This window comes from Dunckerocampus dactyliophorus, chromosome 7, assembly GCF_027744805.1.
Source record: "Dunckerocampus dactyliophorus isolate RoL2022-P2 chromosome 7, RoL_Ddac_1.1, whole genome shotgun sequence".
Taxonomy (NCBI): Eukaryota; Metazoa; Chordata; class Actinopteri; order Syngnathiformes; family Syngnathidae; genus Dunckerocampus; species Dunckerocampus dactyliophorus.
Window position 1 is genome coordinate 23,505,053 of NC_072825.1, and position 20,130 is coordinate 23,525,182.

The 20,130-nt window shown below is 40.3% G+C and overlaps 1 protein-coding gene across 7 annotated transcripts in view; it reads right to left on the reverse strand.

Moving 5' to 3' along the window:
* The window catches only part of kif13a (kinesin family member 13A), a 70,321-nt gene that overhangs the window by 5,764 nt on the left and 44,427 nt on the right, over positions 1–20,130 (reverse strand). For 4 of the 7 annotated variants that reach the window (XM_054781417.1, XM_054781420.1, XM_054781416.1 and 1 more), the window contains exons 19-39: positions 13,487–13,649; positions 13,259–13,402; positions 13,023–13,172; positions 12,755–12,919; positions 12,485–12,658; positions 10,866–11,017; positions 10,660–10,792; positions 10,420–10,566; positions 10,188–10,220; positions 8,686–8,785; positions 8,225–8,351; positions 7,604–7,659; positions 7,264–7,388; positions 6,247–6,423; positions 6,090–6,182; positions 5,867–6,019; positions 4,447–4,524; positions 4,290–4,340; positions 4,034–4,115; positions 2,446–2,597; positions 1,764–1,922 (exon numbers count right to left, since the gene is read on the reverse strand). In XM_054781417.1, the coding sequence (XP_054637392.1) occupies positions 1,764–1,922; positions 2,446–2,597; positions 4,034–4,115; positions 4,290–4,340; positions 4,447–4,524; positions 5,867–6,019; positions 6,090–6,182; positions 6,247–6,423; positions 7,264–7,388; positions 7,604–7,659; positions 8,225–8,351; positions 8,686–8,785; positions 10,188–10,220; positions 10,420–10,566; positions 10,660–10,792; positions 10,866–11,017; positions 12,485–12,658; positions 12,755–12,919; positions 13,023–13,172; positions 13,259–13,402; positions 13,487–13,649 (2,614 nt within the window). The remainder of the gene's footprint in view (positions 1–1,763; positions 1,923–2,445; positions 2,598–4,033; positions 4,116–4,289; positions 4,341–4,446; positions 4,525–5,866; positions 6,020–6,089; positions 6,183–6,246; positions 6,424–7,263; positions 7,389–7,603; positions 7,660–8,224; positions 8,352–8,685; positions 8,786–10,187; positions 10,221–10,419; positions 10,567–10,659; positions 10,793–10,865; positions 11,018–12,484; positions 12,659–12,754; positions 12,920–13,022; positions 13,173–13,258; positions 13,403–13,486; positions 13,650–20,130) is intronic. The other 3 variants (XM_054781423.1, XM_054781421.1, XM_054781422.1) reach the window with 2 other exon arrangements.

Consider the following 20,130-nt stretch of genomic DNA (forward strand, 5'->3'; position numbering starts at 1 on the left):
CTCCACACAGAGATGTCCAACGGAGATTCGAAACCACACATCTCCTGACTGTGTGGCCAGCATGCTAACCACTAGGCCATCGTGTGGCCCAGACAAGAATCAGATATACTGTATGTAAACAGTGTTGGGAATAACCGCATTAAAAATATTGGCACTACTGCTTTGCAATAATGGGTAATATAATTAAATACAGTTCTATTTCAAGGGCGCTACCATTACAATGAAACGTGGCAAGTTATTATGCACTGGTATCTATGTCAACAATCTGGATGTCGCTTCATTCGCCATTGTTCACTACTACTACACAGGAAGCTTTAATAGCTAGTCAACATGAATTGTGGTTGCTCACTCTCAAGAAAACACTGACCCCACAGGGTTTTAGTAGGGAATTGCAAGTCACAAGCTCATGTGAGACATGAACACGTCTTCCAATTTTCTGTGCGTTCTAAGTAAAGAAAAAGTGATAGCGTGAGGCAAGTAACAATGCACGTAATGGGATTAACATATTTCACCCATAAAGCCTTCTAAAAAAAAATGCCCTCCAAAAAACGCTAACAATGTTGCATTTACATAACATGACCTGCATATTCACCAAGCTACAGAGACATTGTTATTGTAGGAGCAATACACAAAAACACCAAAGAATTACTTTTCTGGTGTAGTGACACAGCGCCTCGCTCACAACACCTCAGGCCACTATTGAGAGGTAACGTTAGCTACTGGAGCTGCTGCAACATCGCCTTTGAGTTTGGAAAATTTTGTGCTAGGTTATAAATCATGCCTCGCACCTGTATAGTAAAAAATTGTGGCAATAAGCTAAAAAGGTGGTCAACTTTGAGATTCCACATGCTGCAAACAAAAAATCCGGACAGACTGAAACAGTGGATACTGGCTCTCTACTGAGACCCAACGACATTGTTAGGAAGACTAGAGGGACTAGATAGTCGTTTGCTGTCAGTGTTTTTCACCTCAGGACTATACTATACTATATAAAGACAAGTGGGTTTATGTGAGACATGAACCCACATGTCTTTCTCTTTTCTGTGCATTCTAAATATTAATAACAAAAAAACAGTCACTTACGATGTCTGCTCTCATGCGATGGCTGTATCTTTCCCTTCCAACTAGTTACATTAACGAAGGAGTAATTCCGTTACTAATTCAATCACTGTACTTCTTTGGGAACTATAACTAATGACTTTTTCCAAAGCTGTATGCAAATGAACAGATCTTCCAAATCAATAACATACATGTGCAATTGGTAGTGTAGTGATTCACACAGCTGATGGTGATGCAGGCGGTATGGGATCAATTCCCACTCAATGGAATAGGCTCCAGCACCTGACATGACCCATGAAGCTATTGAAAATAAATACATGGATGGATGGATGCGCATGTCAATATGAAGATCAAAACAACAGCAAAACCTCAGCAGTGCAGTGAAACGCTGTATTAGTGCAACTCTCCTGATGTTGTGGATTATTTCTTACTGGAATAACGTATTCATTAACATGTACGTTGCATGTCCACATGTGTTTATGCATGAATCATGCCAGTTCCACCTCTGTCAAGTATGCCGGACTCAGGCTAGTGTACCACACTCGAGTATGGATGAGATCACCCACATTAACAAACCAACCAGACCTGAGGTGTCAAGAGTGTCCTGGTATGAGTGCACCCCTTGTAAAGCAAGCTGATTGCTCTATAGCACTGTGACCATGTGACTTTACTTCCAGTGAGAGCAGTGTGTGTGTTGCACTTACAGCACCGTGTGGCAGTGTGTGGCTGAGCTGTCTGCAGGTGGGGGTGGAAGTGGAGGTGGGAGTGGTAGACTTGCAGTGGCCCTCGCTGCCTGCCCTGGGTCTGCGCCAGGGGCAGGGAGGGGGGAGCAGTGCAGGGCTGTCCACACATGAGCGCATGCTCTGCGGATGGGTCAGAACAACAGCACAAACTTCACACACACGCACATGCGCACACACATACTATACATGCATGCGTGCATGCAGCTGGGCAGGTTACACAGTTAGTTTGTGGCATGCTTTTCAGTAAGTGTTGCAATGTTAGTTCAAAGAGTGGGAATGAGATGTAATGATGTATTATTGCTATATGTACACTATATTTATTCTTTCATTAAAGCAACATTTTGCTTCTTTGCTTCTCTGTGTGGTTATGCATGGTTGTAGACAACCACAATGTATCCTATAGGACATCGTTTTCTTTTTTACATTGGATAAATGCACTACTGAAGTGCACTTTTGACAAAACATTTTACACGTTTGTCAACATTGACGAGTAAGACGCACATTTACAATGTTGTAGAAATGTTTGTTGATATGATGAGTAACACAACATGTGGTGCTTGGTTACAAAGGAAGTGGCATAAACGATGATGCATCGGGGTGATGAGCACTTTAAAAGAGGTGTGCATAACTTGTTCTTTCTTGCCTCTTGTCCCAGCAATGGACACGCTTCCAGGACTTTCTTCACCTTATTCTCCTCCTTAACAGGCAGCAGGGACTTGAGGAACTTAGATGGCTGAGGGGACAGAAGCTTAAAGGGACTCGAGTTGAAGAATGTCGGACTCTCTGGAAGTAAACCTGTGCAGAGATAACATCAAGTTCCCCTATTATGCAAAATTGACATTTTAATGATATAACAGTAATATGTATCCATAGAGCCTGCTTATGAGCACCAAAATTGAGAAAAATCTGTCATTTCATTTCTGTCATCTGTCACTTGTTTGCTTCACTTTTGAGAGAAGAGTCTTAAATGCTCGCTTCAGCAGTTTCAGGCGTTCATGACACTATGAAGGGAAAACTTCCTTCATCATGGACATGATATCACCTCTGACCAACCCCCAGTCCCCAGTTAGATGAGCCCACGCCATGTATACACCCACCACTTCACCGAGGAAAACTTTGAGCCTACTTTAAAGAGACTCACTTTAAAATACTGTATTTTTTCGGACTATAAGTTGCTCAGGAGTGTAAGTCGCACCAGCCAAAAATGCACAATTAATAGGAAAAAAACATGTGTAAGTCGCACTAGACTATAAGTCGCATTTTTTTTATACATTGATTTTATAGAATCAGAGACCAAAAACAGACATTTAATCTTGAAAGGCAAGTTATAGTAATAATACGAATGAAAATGGAGAACAGGGTAAATAGGCGTCTGTTAAAGTAACGTGAATAGGTGGTATGTTAACATAACACATTAACAGTTATCCAGATAACTAGCCTAAACGACCCGCAAAGTCTATCCATATTTTATCGCCTTGGCACCTACCTGGGCGTGGAGACGTAACTGCGCTGTTGACAAGCCTCTCCTGGCAGCACGTTGTTCAAGCACCCATTTGTCAAATTGTTCCTCTAGCTTTTAGCCCGCGATTAGCGTTTTTTGTTTTCTTCATTGCAGTGAGCGTATCCTCCGCTTTTCAACAGACACTCACAAGTTTCTCGTTCACTACAAACTTTCTTTCTGCTGCTCGATTATGGTTTTGGCTGCATATTTTACTTCTTGCAGCTTGTAATCTGTTGAATATGTTTTTCTTTTTGGGGGCATTTGTGTTCCGTCTTTCTCAGGTGCCCTGATAAGAGCCACACCTCTGTGTGGCGCTGTGAACAGGCACGCAGATTTTCCCCACTCTGGAAGCCATTTAAAAAAAATACCATTTCAGAACCCAGAACGCCGTTCCCATGTGGATGAGAAGCTGAAACGATAAAATACTTTGCCGTTTTGACCTGAGAACGTTTCCGTGTGGATAACCCCTCAGTTGTCTTTATAAGCTGATGTTTTCATTGTAAATTTTCAGTGGTACAGGAGTGATAGGAGCAGCAGATACTGGAACAAAACCCTAGAGTGCCCTCTCGCAGCTGTCAGTGTGCAAAAAACATATAAGTCGCTCCGGAGTACAAGTTGCAGGACCAGCCAAACCATGAAAAAAAGTGCGACTTATGGTATGGAAAATACGGTGGTTGTAAAATACTACAAAAATGAATGCAAATACAGAATGTTCTCTAGTGTTGTTCACCTGGACCCTCTTTGTTCTTCACTGGTGTGCTGCTGAGAGAGCCATCCTGAGGATTGCAGCTGTCAACATGATCACAGTGGTCCTAGACAGCAACACACGGGTCATATTAGCTCATATGAGTTCACTTGCTAACATGAAGTACGAACAGCTTTCCTCTCTGTTTATAATCACAGCCACAGCCATCATAAACTAAATGCATTCTTAGACTACAACTGTAAAAAAAGATAAACACAGTGTTAAAGCATGCCTCACATACCTTGCAGTCTTCATCCTCACAGCCAGTCAGGTCTGTTTTACTGCAGGACGACTATGGAAAACAGGAGGCGTTGTTATTTGTGATACATCTCAGAACTGTTTATGTACTTCCGTGCAATCCACATTGTGTAAAGGAATGAGAGTAATGTGCTCTTTACATGTTGTACATTTGGTGTACTGATGCTTCTTCTGAGATGTCTTCCCTTGGTTGCCAGCGCCTCCTTCACTGTCACAGCCTGTACAGAAATACATATATTCAAACTTTTAGATTCATTATTTAAAAAAATACAATCATCCTATATTCGCCTCTAGAGAGGAATTCGATGTTACAGCAGTTCAGGGTAAAGTAGCACAAACATAAGAGTCAGAGAAAATAAATAGAATAAAAAATGTGCAGTCAAAAAGTGTTATATATAATGATTTAAAAAAATAATTGATATAGTGTAATAAACTATTTACTGCTATATATCATTTACTGGCCATGTTTATGAGCTATGGTGCATAAGCAGAAGTAATATTGGTGGTGATTTTGCATTAGGGGCAGTTCCCACTCAATCCAGCAGATGGCACTGTGATATGTAAATATCACACAGAGCAAAGTGTACACAGATTGCAGCTGAATGGAAATAGTGTGTCATTCCCTGTCCTTTCTCTGTTGTAAGAGACAGCTGGTTTTATGGCAATTTTATAGTTGTATTTCTTCAAATAGTGGCACATTTTCTCAGCAGCATTTATTAGAAGTGAGGTGTTTATTAGAGAGGAGGCCTTTATCTGTGATCTATTATTTAAAAAATCATTATTAAAAATAGTTATTAAGGTACAGTAATCTCTTGTTTTTTGAGGTTAATTAGTTCAGACCGTGATAAGTTAATTTCCGCAAAAATGTTCATAGTTACAGCATAGAACACTTGTTTACGACTTTCTAAATACGGGTTTTAACATTATCAGAGCCCTCTAGACATTAAATAACACCCTATTGTCACATTTACACTCTAATTACCCAATATAGTAGACACTATAACAGAAAATAAGCCATTTAAGACATAAATAAGACTATTGTGTACTTGTGACTCTTCTGTACTTGTGTGTGTTGTGTCTTCCGGTGATAGGGGAAGCTCAGTGCGTAGCAGACAGAAAGTGATGCCGGAGTTCAGAGTCGAGTTTTAGCTTGACGTGGGTTACCGTCGGTTGTGAGCTAATTCAAACCTGCCATAAAAGCTTCTTGTTAAACATAACAGTAGCAATTCTGACACTGAGTGACCAGTGTAGAATACTACATATCACAGCATCTTTGAATGTGTCTTCTAAATGCCTATATATTTATTTGCATTTCACTTCATTTAGCCATTTTTATGCTTGAAAATACGCAAAGTGGCAAGAGACGACTGTAGTATTATGTATTTGTATCTTAGTGTTACGATTGTTATATTTTGTTATACTTGTATACTGAGATAGCTTACCAGTAACGTGGCATAAGTTATATTTGTACAAATCCATCAGAATGAATGAATGAACATTTGCAATACCACCACAGAGTTATTTGTTATTAAATGACGAGCACTTGTGCCTGCACTGTACCTGTCGTAGTCTCTCTAAACTGACGATGTTCTCCACTTGCAGGACTCCCCGAGTGTATTTCTCGATGTAAGTTTCTCCGTCCTGAGTCTCCTCACTGTCTGCACGAGCAGCCATGAGGGCCAAGGTCTCTCTTTCTTCCGGCTCCTCTGAGGCCTGACAATAAAGGGTGTCATAAGGAAAGGCTGCTTTGATAGTAATACAACAAACAGAGAACATGTTTTACCTTTGGTATGTTCGAAACAATCTCATAGATCACACCACAGGAGTAAAGCGTGTTCTTGAGGGACATTCTCCTTTTGAGACTCTGAGTGAAACTCTGCGTATAAAGAGCGTCAAGTAAATCACATACAACAGTATATACTAAATTATCAATCACGGACCTGTTTGTTATAGATGTTGACAGCCACTCTCTTGCGGAGGACCAGCTCCATGGAAGCAGGATGGCTGAGCTGCACCGTGGCTTTGAGAATCATGTAGATGCGCTCGTGAGGAGATGTGACCCGGTTGAGGTGCACAGAATCATGGATGGACGAGTCCCAGGAGCACACTGCTGACACCTGGCGAAATGTATTGTGTGTCTTTCAAATACTTGAAGTACCCATGCTACACCACAGTTTGAATATCGCTTTATTGCGTTTTTTCCAAAATGTATTAATGAATGACCGTTTCATGGTTGACTATGGCCTATTATTAGCCAAGACTATGGAAAGGCAAATCACATGTAGCATTCTGGTCACTACTAGGCGACATTGATGAGCCATTACCAGCATTAACTCAGCCATGGATGAAGAGTCTGACATGGCATAGTGAAAAAAAGTTCTCCCATTCCATTGTGGCAGTGGTACCTTTTTGGTTTTTTACTTTGTCCCTATTCCCCACTCTGTTTCAAACCTAATTTTAAATTTTGAATAAATTGCAGGCTAACTAGTTAGCTCGGTAGCTTTCTATTGTTAAAGCATCCGCCGTCTCTTGTGTCACTTCAGAGATCCTGTAGCTTGCACATAAGCGGTGCGCAATGTGTTGTAAACAAAGCTAGCAGTATTGTCTGAGATTATTTTCAAGATACTACAACCACAAGAAACTAAACCAATGCTAGTGGTGAATTATTATGTCTTATTGTTGCTTATCATGGCCACTATATTAGGTAATAGAAGTATAAAGGTGACTATAGGGTGTTATTTCATGTCTACAGGGCTATAATAATGTAAAAAAAACGTTTTTAGAAGGTCATAAACAGTTTTTGTATGCTCTAACTACGAAGACATTTAATTTATTAATATTGAATCCTACTTCAGGGACGACTGTATGCAATCTTGCAGTGTGCAATGTGGTGCACGTAAGGTGCACAGTTCCACTTTTGGACACCAGAGGTCAGTAGATCCAAAGTCATTTCTCACCTCCTCGTCACTGTGCTTGATGATGGGAAGATAGAAGAACTGGCTTCCGTGCTCCTTGGGAAGGATAGAGTTAACGCCTGCAGCATGTGGGCCTGTCAGCTGCTCATTCACTGTCAGATTATCAGCTGGTGGACAAAAAAAGCAAGATATTCTTTACGCTTCCTTAGGTATGCCTGCATAATCAAAAGTGATACCTTGAAAAATCATGTGTAGTTTTTGTTTGTTAGCATGCAACTTCCTGTCAATTTTGGATACATCAACCTGTTTTTTCATGCAAGGTAGGTTTTTTTTCTGAATGAATTCCCAACAAATGTCCAAGTTTTATCTTGGTTTCCCTCACCATTTAAATCCAGGAAAAGAACTGGGATGTGAGCCTCTATTCCTGCTGGTGGGGTCCTATAGGCAGTTGGAAAAAAGAAGCAAAGCAATAATCAATATAAGAAAAATGCCCCAATTAACGCCTCTTATCAATTATCTGTGTCTTGTAGCTGTGGGTGTGTAGTCGACAAAAAACTACGCCGGGTCTCTTAATTTGCGTCGGGTCAGTGAAGTATTTTTCATTAATTCCACAAGATGTACATTTGAAATATCACAAGCAGCTTTATCAACCTCTGCATGCGCTTTAAAATGCTGCTTGCACTACACAGATGCCCTGTCAGTGTGAAACTCCTGTTACACTTGCTGCACGTTTGCAATGCACTCATCAGCTTTATTAATGCTGCTGCAGCAGTTTGCTCTTAACAGTATTACAACACTGGTTCTGTTGTTGCTTTGTTGTGCAATATACTTGTTCATAAATGACCATTTGGTCAAAATTAGCTATGTTTTCCTTTACTATTACTCATGCAATCCAAATCATGATTAAAGTTTAAAAATTAGGTCGTTACAACATTTACAACATTTACAGTATTGAATACATCTGTCATACGTAGTAGAGTAAGAATAAGGTAACCCTATTTACCAGTCAGCAGGAGCTCCAGGGATGCCACTTCCAGGTGCAGGTACAAGCACAGCATTTCTCTCCTCAGTGAGGCCGACCCATTGTTCCACCAGCCGAGCTTCACGCTCAACATCCTCCTCTGACTTCTCTGAAAGGGCAGAAAGAGAATGAAAACTACCACAAAAAATATACAAATAGAAAATATAAACACGGAGGGTGACTATTAGTAGTCCTTTGGCAGGTGAGTGTCAGCTGTAACTCCCCAAAGCAATACAGACAGACAGACAATACTTTATTAATCTCTTAGAGAAATTCAAATTTCTAGCAGCTCTGCAAAAATGTCATAATGACTACACTTTGCTATAGTTGGGTTTCTACTGAGCTCCTTTCCATTAGGGTAGGAAACACAGTGGTACCATAAGCCCTGCGATACAATACAGCAATATACTGTAGGTGGTTTATCAGCCAGGTTTCAAACTCACCCTGCTTGTTGATAATCTTCTTGATTTGTTCATCAAGGTACTCCCGTCGTTTGATCAGAGCTTCTGACCATCGCTCCCTTACACAGCTTAGATCTTCCTCCTGGAAGCAGACATACAACAAAATCAGCACCAGTTTGTCCAGTGCAACAACAGTGAGGTAGCCAGCATGCTGTTACCACAGGGGGGCAAAGGTGAATCTCATGGAAGGCCATATCTGTTTCTTTAGACAATCTCTACTGACATTTTTTTTTCTTTCCTAGTCATGGTCACGGATGAGCTGGAGCTTATCCCAGCTGACTTTGGTGGAAAGGCAGACAAACGACCATTCACACCTATGGACAATTTACAATCTCCAATTAACTTAACATGCATGTTTTGGACTGTTGGAAGGAAACTGGAAAACCCATGCAAGCACAAGGAGAACATTCAAACTCCACACAAAGTGTTCAGAATTGAGATTTCAACCCAGAATCTCCTGGCTTGAGGCAAACATGCTAACCATTTTTCACCATGCTGCTCATTAATACTGCATGACAGCCAAAATAATTCAAAACTAATTCTGGTAAAGAGCTCACACACCAAAGTGATTCAGCTCAGGTTAGAACAAAAATACACCTATGCTTGCCTCCCTTTAACCTTTTTGCTATGCACAGTCAAGCCCAAAATGAATCATACCCTGGTCAATATATGGGTAACTACAAATTACATACTCTAAGTGGTGAAATACTCTAAGATGTTGTTACGAGATGAAAATGCATGTTAAAAATGGTTATTTTCATTACATTTGACATTTTGAAGAAAGGTTCCATGTCCCTATACATAAAATACAGGCATATCCAGTGTCCTATGGTTGATTAGAATAAGCTAGAACCTACCAGAATCCTGCAAAAGATTTCCTCAAAATGGTCAGACTTGAATAATTTTTAAAAGTTAAGTTCTCAGTGTTTTGCCACTTTGTTGTGCTATTTCCAACCAGAAGATACCCATTCACCAAATGATAATTGACTTGATAATTGAATAATTTTGAGCTTAAGTATACTTGGCAGCATGCTGCAGCCACCCAGAATCCTACCTGCACACCTTGTAGCAAACGTTTAGGGAGACCAAAAAACCCTCAAAAGCCAACCACATCACACCTTTGGCATCTGTGCACATCCACCATGCAAAGTAGTGTCCGCCATGCAGCATCCATGCAAGTAGATATTATTCAGTAGTTTCAGTAGTGTTCAGCAGTGACAAGCAAACAGTTGCGTTAGTGCACATAAGACTCGAGGCATATGACTGGCCAGCTCAGCCGCGGGTGGAGCTGTGTTTTGCCACAGAGGAATGGCCGTTGTGATATGCAATTACAGAATGGTGCGCGTTTTGTTTAACAAAGCAAAGTCGTTTTAGTAGGGAGAGGCACAGCCCTCTTCTTCCTCCCTCACAGGCTTCTCAAGGGGCCTAGTCGCCAACACACAATCCTTCATGCTGTGGGGTGCATTATAGCAGGATGGCGGTACCTGGTAACTATCCATATCGTCTTCCACCTCTCTCTGGCAGGAGAGAACACACTCTGTCAAATGTGTGTGTGTGTGTGTGTGTGTGTGTGCATGTGTGGAGGGGGTGAAGCTGACAACTCAAGAGCAATGTACAGTTTTGTAACAGTAAAGTAATAATAAGTATAAAAGCTTATGAACGTTTGCTTGTGTACCACGTCCTGCCTACAATTTATGATGAATGTGTTTCACAGACCTGATAGGTGTCTAGGGGTCTCTGCAGTTTGGTGGATCGCACGGTCACACAGCCGATAGACACAGACAGCAACGCTTCCACCAGCAGAGGCAGAGTTCCTGAGTTTTGGACTGGCTTCACGCTGACTTGTAGCCTTCTGGAATGACCCTGTTTGGGTAAACCATCAACTTTAAAGTGCAGCTATTACATGAGTCACTATTTTGTTTAAATGATGTGAACATTTTTCTGTTTTTCTCCAACCTGCCGCAGTTGGAAAACTCCTCCTGTGCTGATGTCTTTTCCAGGATGCAGCTCCACGGCAGAGTACTCGCCTTGTTCATTCAGCTCCTGGATGGAGACCCACAATTCGATCCTGCGAGACACCTCGCTCCACCTTCAGGGAATATGCACTAAAATTAGAGAAGCTTTAAATTCCTCCTGTCCATCAGCACAAAGTCTAACTGTACCTGTCGCGGAGTGTCTGAGTCTTGGCTTCCAGTGCATCTACCTCCCATGGAGAGTGTCCACTCTTAGCACAGCAATGACCCCACACTTCTATTGCCAATGCTCCATCTGATATGAACTCCAAAAAGTCATCCGTCACATGTACAACATAGTCCTGTGCAAAACACACCCGTGAGGGAAAGTTAATTTAGGACATTAAACATGTCACCACCTGCAACATCAATACGTAGTAAATAAAATAACTTAATGGCTACAATTGGTGATCTAAAAATGAGATAATGTGTGTGATTAATCATGATGTGCAAGTTCATACTGTTCCACTCCCTATAGCCCTATAGGTACAGGGGCATGATAACAAGAAAAATTAAAATAAATTGTTGTTCTATACCTGTATTCCGATCCTCACCAAAAGGTAATGACTTAATTGGTACAAGTACCACATCTTTACAAAGATGCATGTAAAGTGTGCGTAATCCTTTTAACTGACCAACAGTACTATTAATCGTTAATACCATTATAATGAATACCATTACTTGCTTTGCAAGGGGTATGTGCAATATTAAGTGGAGGTACTGCTTAAGTAAGGAAGTAATTGGATAATATTCACATTCTATCTATCTATCTATCTATCTATCTATCTATCTATCTATCTATCTATCTATCTATCTATCTATCTATCTATCTATCTATCTATCTAATCTAATCTAATCTAATCTAATCTAATCTAATCTAATCTATTCATGGATTGCTAGTGTCCTTTACCCAGAAGCCAGCTAAGCGGGCTATTGACATACGCAAATGTGCACTTTCCTGCAGCAAAGACATGTCATCCGAGTTGAGAACCACTGTTGAATCGATTCAATGCCCTGAGAGATCTACTGAAGAGGCTTTTGGAGACTAAAATGGAGAGGTTCTGAAAAAGTTGAGATGTCTCCTGGGATTTAACTGGTTTAGAGTGGCAAAGGTAAAGATGTGTGTGTTCAAGTTAAAGAACACAGCAGTTTGTCTCTCTTTGGTGGACTTATTAAGCTGTGGCAGTGTCGGAGAAAGCTATTATCGGTTTCCATTTTTAGTCTTGTAGCATATTAACTGCGGTGCATTTGAACGCTGAACAAAGTGCGAAAAACAGACAAGAAACATCCATCCATGCATTTTCTATGCCGAGAATCCTCATTAGGGTCGCGGGGGTATGCTGGAGCCTATCAGAGGCTGACTTTGGGCGAGAGGTGGCGTACACCCTGGACTAGTTGCCAGCCAATCGCAGACAAGAAACATCAATAATACAAAGATACAATATATGAATATGTAAAAATGGTGTCCTTTTTAACAGAGACTGACATGAAAGCATGTATTGCTCTCCTCAAAGAACAGCGGGGGCTGCCGAACGCCCCTCCCCCATTTCAAAGCACTCATAGACGGTGGCATAAAAAAATGGCAAAAAGAAGCAACAAAAGGAAGTTCGTGAGTAGTTCACAAAGTTTACAAAAAATAGTGATCAATGAAATGTCCATGACATGGTCAATGTGGGGCGTCTCACCAAAATGTAACATCCATGGAAGAATACATACCAATCCAACTAAGAACCAACTAAAAACATGAGCTTAGTGTATGTCTTTCTCACCTTGCAGTGATCAAACTGGACTGTGAACTGCGTATCTGGGTTCAAAGGGGAAGGCCTGTCTGGGCTCACCAGTGGAGGAGCCACTGTGGGCTCACCATGTTCCCAGAAGGTGTACTGACAAAAGACAAAGTTGGACAGATTGAGAGGGAGCCCTGTCGCCTCTCTGATGCGAACCTGCAACATGGACATGTATACACACAAGGGATGAAGCCTCAGCACATACATTTGAATGTACTTGTAACATGTTTTGTTCAGAAGTGGAGTATATACCCTGATAATGAGCCTCTTGGCCATGTGGACGATCTCTCCATTGGTGTCCATAACCTCGTAGCAGCTGCTCTCACTTGAGTTCTCAGAGGAGTCATCTCCACCACATAGGCGCTCAGGCACAGCGCCGCTGACTCGCATTAGCTCGACATGCAACCTGCCTGCTAACTGTGCACACAAGAGAGACAAACATCATCTATATGGTGTAACAACAAGGTCAAAGGCACATTTGGAGATGACGGTGACAACCGACCAACTGGATTTCGCTTACCTCCCCCTGTTGGCTGATGATGGGAACAGCGTATAGCAGTTTGACATCATGGAAAAGGCACTCCAGAAAAATGTTGGCCACTCCTATAAGGTTGTGGTTCTCTTGTGCATCGTAAAAAGGGTCACAGTGTTTACCGTTTGCCTTGATGTACTGCAATTACGCACAATAATTCAACAAACAAAGTTGATTGATGAACTGCTTTTTTTCTTTTGTGCACTTTGTCTTCTATTACTCACCACCTCCTCTGAGCCTTCCTTCCAGTCCCTGTAGTGGTCTCTCATGTCCACGAGTCTGTTCTCCAGCTTGTCAATCGTCCACACCTGAGTTCCCCTCCCCTTCCTGCGCACCTGGATGGCTGGCTCACTCACTATGGCTCCACGCTAAATGAAAAGGACCACTTTTAGGTACGCCTGAGTGTGTGGAGTAGCGAGAATGATTGCTTAGCGGCTGTTCAGACAGCTCACCTTGCGGTTAGCGCTAAGGTTGGCTGCAGGAATCTGAAGCGTGACCTGATAGTCGGTCAGTTTGCTCATCTCCTCTGCCAAGAAGTTGGCCTCTCGCACCAGCGTGTTGGCTTTCAGAACCTGTTCCCTCAGCCGAGAAAGACTCTGGCGGAAAAGTTCATCCCTGATGCACACAAACATAGAAAACATATAATGAATTCATGAAAGAAAGAAGGACAGAATATCTTTTTTTTTACGGAATGGAATGCAATGAATTATCACAAACAGGCATAACTTCCCTATTCTGTACTGTGTATACTTCCTCCAAGTTTAACACTCCCGAAAATGTGGAATCACAATTATAATGCTAAAAAATAGTAAAAATTATTACATGGAAGACTATAATAGCACGCATTCCTTTCTCATGCACATGACACCGCCTCTGACCTGTTGACAGCCATATGACCCCTCTCTGGTATACACCCACCACTTCACGGAGGACAGCATTGTGGGTGGGAGACAGGCTTCGCTATTCATATTAAAAAAGCCTGGAGCTCCGCCAACTATCCGTCCGTCAGCTTCAGACGTGGGAGCTGTAAGTTTCATCATTCTTCAGTGAATACGCCAACCTAGCATGATGTTGCTGTTAAAATGTGACTGGAATGTTAGCACAGTAGCTCGCATGCAGTAGCTATGCTAGTGTTGCTAACGTTTGTGTCCTGCTGTCCCACTCCTTATAATAATATTCCGTTGTTGTATGTGATACATTACATTTATTACATTTACTGTATGTAAAAAGTGGACAATAGCACTTTTTTGAGACATACACTCTGGTTGGAAACAAACTCAGCTCATTAGCATTAAAGCTACAAACACACAAAACAGAGATTTTTGTTGTTAGGACCTCTGACAGTCAAATTACATACTGTATTGATAAACAACGCAAATACTAGTTTATGACAAGTTTATCACAGTGAGCAGTCATGTTTTTTGTTTATGTTGAATTCAAACATTTTGAGGTTGGCACTGGATATTTCAGACTTCCCAACAGCCTTGAATGATGCATGATGTCTCCAAGAATGTGGGACAATTACCAAATAGTAAACATACTGAAAAAGCGCAAAAAAATCTTGCAGTGTTAAAAACATGGATCAGGAGCCAAATAATTGAACAGATTCCCCCCAGGCTTATTCTTCAGCCCAAAACAGTTTCAAAATGTAAACAAAACAGAAGACAAGCAGAACAAGTCAGTAGTGAAATATGCAAAATTGGAATTTGCTCTCTGTGCAAATGGATCCTTTGAGACAGAATCCAGGAGACATTGGATGCTGAGTTGGCAATGCTTCACTTAGTGGTTTGACCCGACCAGAACCTTGAATCTGGCCCAGAACTTCACTTGAATAAAGCTTTTCCAGTGACAACTTTTAGAGGTGGTTATCTTAATTCCAGGAGGACAACTGTAATTTTACATTGCTCCCTACCCTAAACACTGTCTTGCTGTATCTTCATCTTTAGGATCGGTTGGAATATCATGGGAAAAACCAGCAGAGCAGAAACTGACTGTCATATTTAAGAATGCAGTACAGTCGTCCCTCGCGACATCGCAGTTCGAACATCGCGCTCTCACTCTATCGCGGGTCTTCACAAATTAGTAAATAATTGCTTTGTTGTTGTTTTGTGGCTGAATACGACCTATTATTAGTAAAAAATATGCATATTTAAGCATGTATTATATGTATTCTTGGCCTAAGTTTATCATTGTCAAGCATAAAAATGGCAAAATGAACTAACTAAATGATCTAAAACAGTGGTGCCCAACCTTTTTTGACCCACGGACCGGCTTGTGTTCCCAAAAATCTCCTGTGGACCGGGGGTGGGGGTGTCGTACATTATAGCGATCTAATATATCTTATTTATTAAGTATTGTGTAAAACTAAGACAAGAATAAGATCAAATTAAAAGCACGAAATGAATGCCGACCCACCATCCACCAGTTCAAGTTCCAGCCAAGTTTTTCCAGAGAGATTATTACATCGCTGTTTGACGTGTGTGGTAAAAGGCAGTGCGCTAGCATGAATTAACTTGAGACAAATGTGCACATTAGCACTCAATAAGTCATCCAAACTTACCTTTATGCATTCCCACATAGTATCAGCATTTGAGACCAAAGATGAGGTGAAAGAAAAATGCTAAAAATACAGTTGTAGTCTATCTGTGCGGCAAGAGAAAGTTAGCACAGACACAATGGGCATGCGTCAAGTGAGACAGATGTAACAGAGAGAATCCGGACACTTTTCAAAATAAAACATGAAAAAAAATGAAATAATGGAAATTATTTTTTCTTTCTGTGCGGCCCGGTACCAAATGACCCAAGGCCCGGTACTGGGCCGCGGCCCGGGGATTGGGGACCACTGATCTAAAATACAAATCCGTGGCAGAAGAAGCAAGTCATGTGATACTGTATTCTACATTGGCCACTGGGTGTTGGTGTTCTGTGAGACAAGGGCCAGACGTGATCGCCAGCAAAGGCATTTATTCCAAGTTAAAATGATCTCAGAGCAGGCACAATAATAATAATAATAACATAATAATCACAATAATAACAAGAAGTTACTGCTGGGGCCATAACCCACGACAAGCTAAAACGCAACTCTGACATCGCTGACTGAGTTTTATTTATGTTTTAAATGGCTTACTTCCTCTTATTATGTTGACTATATTGGGTAATGCAAGTGTAAAACCATTTAAAGCCGCCATTACAATACATAGATGAGAAAATAGCCACTGCAGGAAATAATATAAGGAACTGCTAACCTGTAAGTCTGTTATCTCATTTATGTCTAATACACTAATAAACTAATACACAATATTTACTAGGAATGAGCGAGTACACCACTATCTGTATGTGTATTTGTTCACCCATCTAAATGATCTGTATCCATACCTGTGCTCAGAGTGGGCGGGGCATACACTGGAAGTGGGTGTGGTTTAACCAGAAATAGTTGGGGCTTACATCGGTATATTATTTTAAGTCTGAAATTGACATGGATTGGTCAGAAGTTTGTTATTCAGCTATATGTGTACTATGTATGTGTGTAAGTGATCTGTAAGACTTTACTATTTAATCCTTTTTAAATGATCTGTGTGAAGTTGGTGATTCATTGAAACATCCAGTGATGGCAAACAGGGAAATAATCTGTCCGCCTTGTTCTCAAAAGCACCGCGTTCAGTACTACGAGCAAAGTTTTCCAACTGACTTTTTTCCAACTGAGGCAGTGACCAACGCTACGAGCCGTTTTCAACTCTGTCTTGTCAAATGCACAGCGTGCTCCCCTCCCTGGCTCTAGGAGCTTGTCTAGGGAGGCGCGGTTGCTGTGTGTGACTGGCCAATCACAAAGCGTGAAGAGTGAATCCATAAGTAGTTATCCAATGAGGATTTTCCTTCATCACGATTATGGATAATGACAGGTTGTACTCGTTTCATGCTCGTACTCCGCAAAAATGCATTATCCGTAATGGACGAGTATCCAGCTCATCCCTAATATATACTATATTGGGTAATTCAAATGTAAATGTGACTATAGGGGTGTTATATCATGTCTAGAGGGCTCTAATAATGTTTAAAACTGTATTTAGGAGATCGTAAACAGGTTTTCTATTTCATAACTACGAAAATATTCCATTTATTAACATTGAATCCTACATCATGGAAATTAACTTTTTGCGGTCGAATCTGGAACCAATTTACTGCAATAAACGAGGGACGACTGTGATGAACTGTCATGAACTGTGTTGTCGGCCTTCTGCTGCCTGCTGTCTGTCTGTTGTAGTGCATGCTGCCTTGATGAGGCAAAGCTGGCGTCACACGCACGTGTTACATATCACCGCTGATTACCTACCTGCTCTCAAGCTGTGGGAAGGCAGCACTCCAGTGCCAGATTGTTCTCTGCTCTACGCCTGCAACCTGCCTTCCTGTTTCTCTGCTTATGCCTTTTGTATTTTCATTGGTAGTGAGTAGTTTTGATTTTCTGATTCAGTGTTATCTTCCGCTGTTAGTTCAGTTGGCTGCTAGCCTTTCTCCTGCCTGTTTGTTTCGCCAGCGTTTTCAGTTCATTAGTGTAGGTTTTTTCCCCTGCAGCACATTTTTGCTGGCAGAGATTTTTGGTTGGTATTTTTGTGGCTTTCCCTATGTTTTCTGTTTTTGGATTTTACTATTTTTGTTGTACTGTTACTTACCTTCATTGGAAACCTTTTGTTATTAAAGTATTTTTTGTTACTTCCCAACCATGTTCGTGTCACCTCTCTGCATTGTTGGTCCTAATTGCTAACCACGCTAACCCGTGACAGACTGTATAACCATAAAGTAATACAGTAATCCCTCATTTATCTTGGTTAATTGATTCCAGACCCGACCGCATAAGTGAATTTCATATTTTTGTAGTTAGAGCATACAGAGCCTGTTTATGTCGTTCTAAATACGATTTTTACCATTATTTGAGCCCTCTAGACATTAAATACCACCCCTATGGTCACTTTTAAACTATTATATTATACTAGATACATATTACCCAATATAATAGATATAATCAGAGAAAATGGGCCATTTAAGACATAAATAAAGCTTGTGCTCATCGGTGTTTCAATAAATGTCTCCCGGATGTGTGGACAGGACTTGATCAGTTAAGTTTTAGCTGGAGTGCAGCCACAACAGCAGCCCGTATTATTATTATGATGGTGACGGCTATTATTATTATTATTTTATTATTATGTTCTTATTGTGCCTGTTGTGGGATAAGTAATTATAAAACAAAAAAAGCCTATCTTCCCGACATCTGGTGCTACTGTTACTAGTGACACCTAGTGACCGGTGTAGACCATAGTGTATTTGTATTTCAGTTGACTTAGAACATTTTTATGCTTGAAAATGCTTCAATTAGGCTAAGAATATGTAACATTTGCTCAAATATGCATTTTTGTTACCAATAATAGGCAGTAGTCAACCAGGAATCAGCGATCATTTATTCATTTTTGAAAAACCAGGGTAGAGTGAGGCGGTGATGTTTGAACTGCGATGGAGTGAGAGTTGATTGCATACTGCCTTAGTGATGATACAAAAGTTATGAATAACACAGACCAGGATCTAAGCTAATGTACAGTATGTGTGCACATTTGCATTTGTTTATGTGCATGGCTCAGATCAAGGGTACCCTTTGCTGTCTTCAACTTCACTTGAGTAGTATTTGAAATAGTTGTTCTAACAATGTGTACTATCCCTATCACTCTGATGTTTATAGAGTGAGGAAGCTTACCAAACCATAAATTAAGCCTGTTCATGTTTTTATTTCGCACTAGCACGGCTATGTTGTAAAAAAGTGTCTATATTTGGACATTGAAATGTTACATGTAAAGCATGTCTACTTTTGTTGTGAAATTAACAATATTTTCTCTGAGAATTTTGTCATGATTTCTACTTAGAATTAAAGAATGATGTCTGAAATTGGTTTCTAATGTGTTTTATTCAAACATTCTCAGTGTAAAAAAAAATAACTGTCGTGTAATCATTAGTGAAACGTACATAACCTTCGTGTCCGCCTGCCGATGAAAATTTTGAAGAACATAATTCCATGGAAAAACAAACCCCATGACGATTACAATGGTATATATTCATGGAATAATTACTCAACTCTGCAACTAAAGTGATTTTTTTGTGTATAAAAGAGTAAAATAAGATTAATTGAACAAAAATCTAACACACCCAAATTTCCTGTCCCGCCAGTTATGTACGTACACTTTGAGCTCACAGCGTAAATTGCGTATTGCTAGTAAATATTGAATTAGAAAATAAAAAGTGCCTTCTTGGGCCAAACAAAACTTGTATCCTTCTGCCGGTTATTCGCTAAATACGCATTCAGCAGGGGAATGTGTCGTTGTGTCCACCATTTTGTGTCAGAGTTATGTACAGGAAATGTGATCAAGGCAGATAGACAGAACATGCAGTCTAATATACTACTGATATATATATATATATATATATATATATATATATATATATATTTTATTTTATTTTTTTTTATTATTATAATTGATGATGCAACATTTTTGCAGGAAGGGTAGGGTGGATTTCAGCAGTGCAGCAAGCAAACTTAATGAAAGAATAAGTGAAAGGAAAATAGATTAAGGTGAAAGGGCACTACTGCAGTTACCTCCACCATCCAGCTATGTTATTAACTAGCAAGCATGCTGAAGAGGGTGGTTAAGAACATATAGGTGCATAAAACATTCAAGGTTGGGGTGTAAACACAAATTACTAATTACTATAACAGCAGGTTTAGATGTGGATATATTGGTTTGAGTTTATTTTCTTTGCTTTATATTTTTTCAAACCTGTAGAAATATGCATTAAAATTGTAAGTGTTATCTGTTCAAAGTTACCAGAGTCCCAGAGAAAAGATATGTGGAGAAAAGTATGGTGGTTGAGAATGGTAAATCTTTCCATGTAATGTACATAATCTGGTGTCTGCATTTGTTTTTTCACAATATGTTTATAGTATTTGCATTATATATAAGTTTGTGGTTTCATATTTGTTACATTTACTTTAATTTTGCTATACAATTCTATTTACCTACAAAAGATTAATTTCTAGTGTGATGTAAGGTATAAAGTG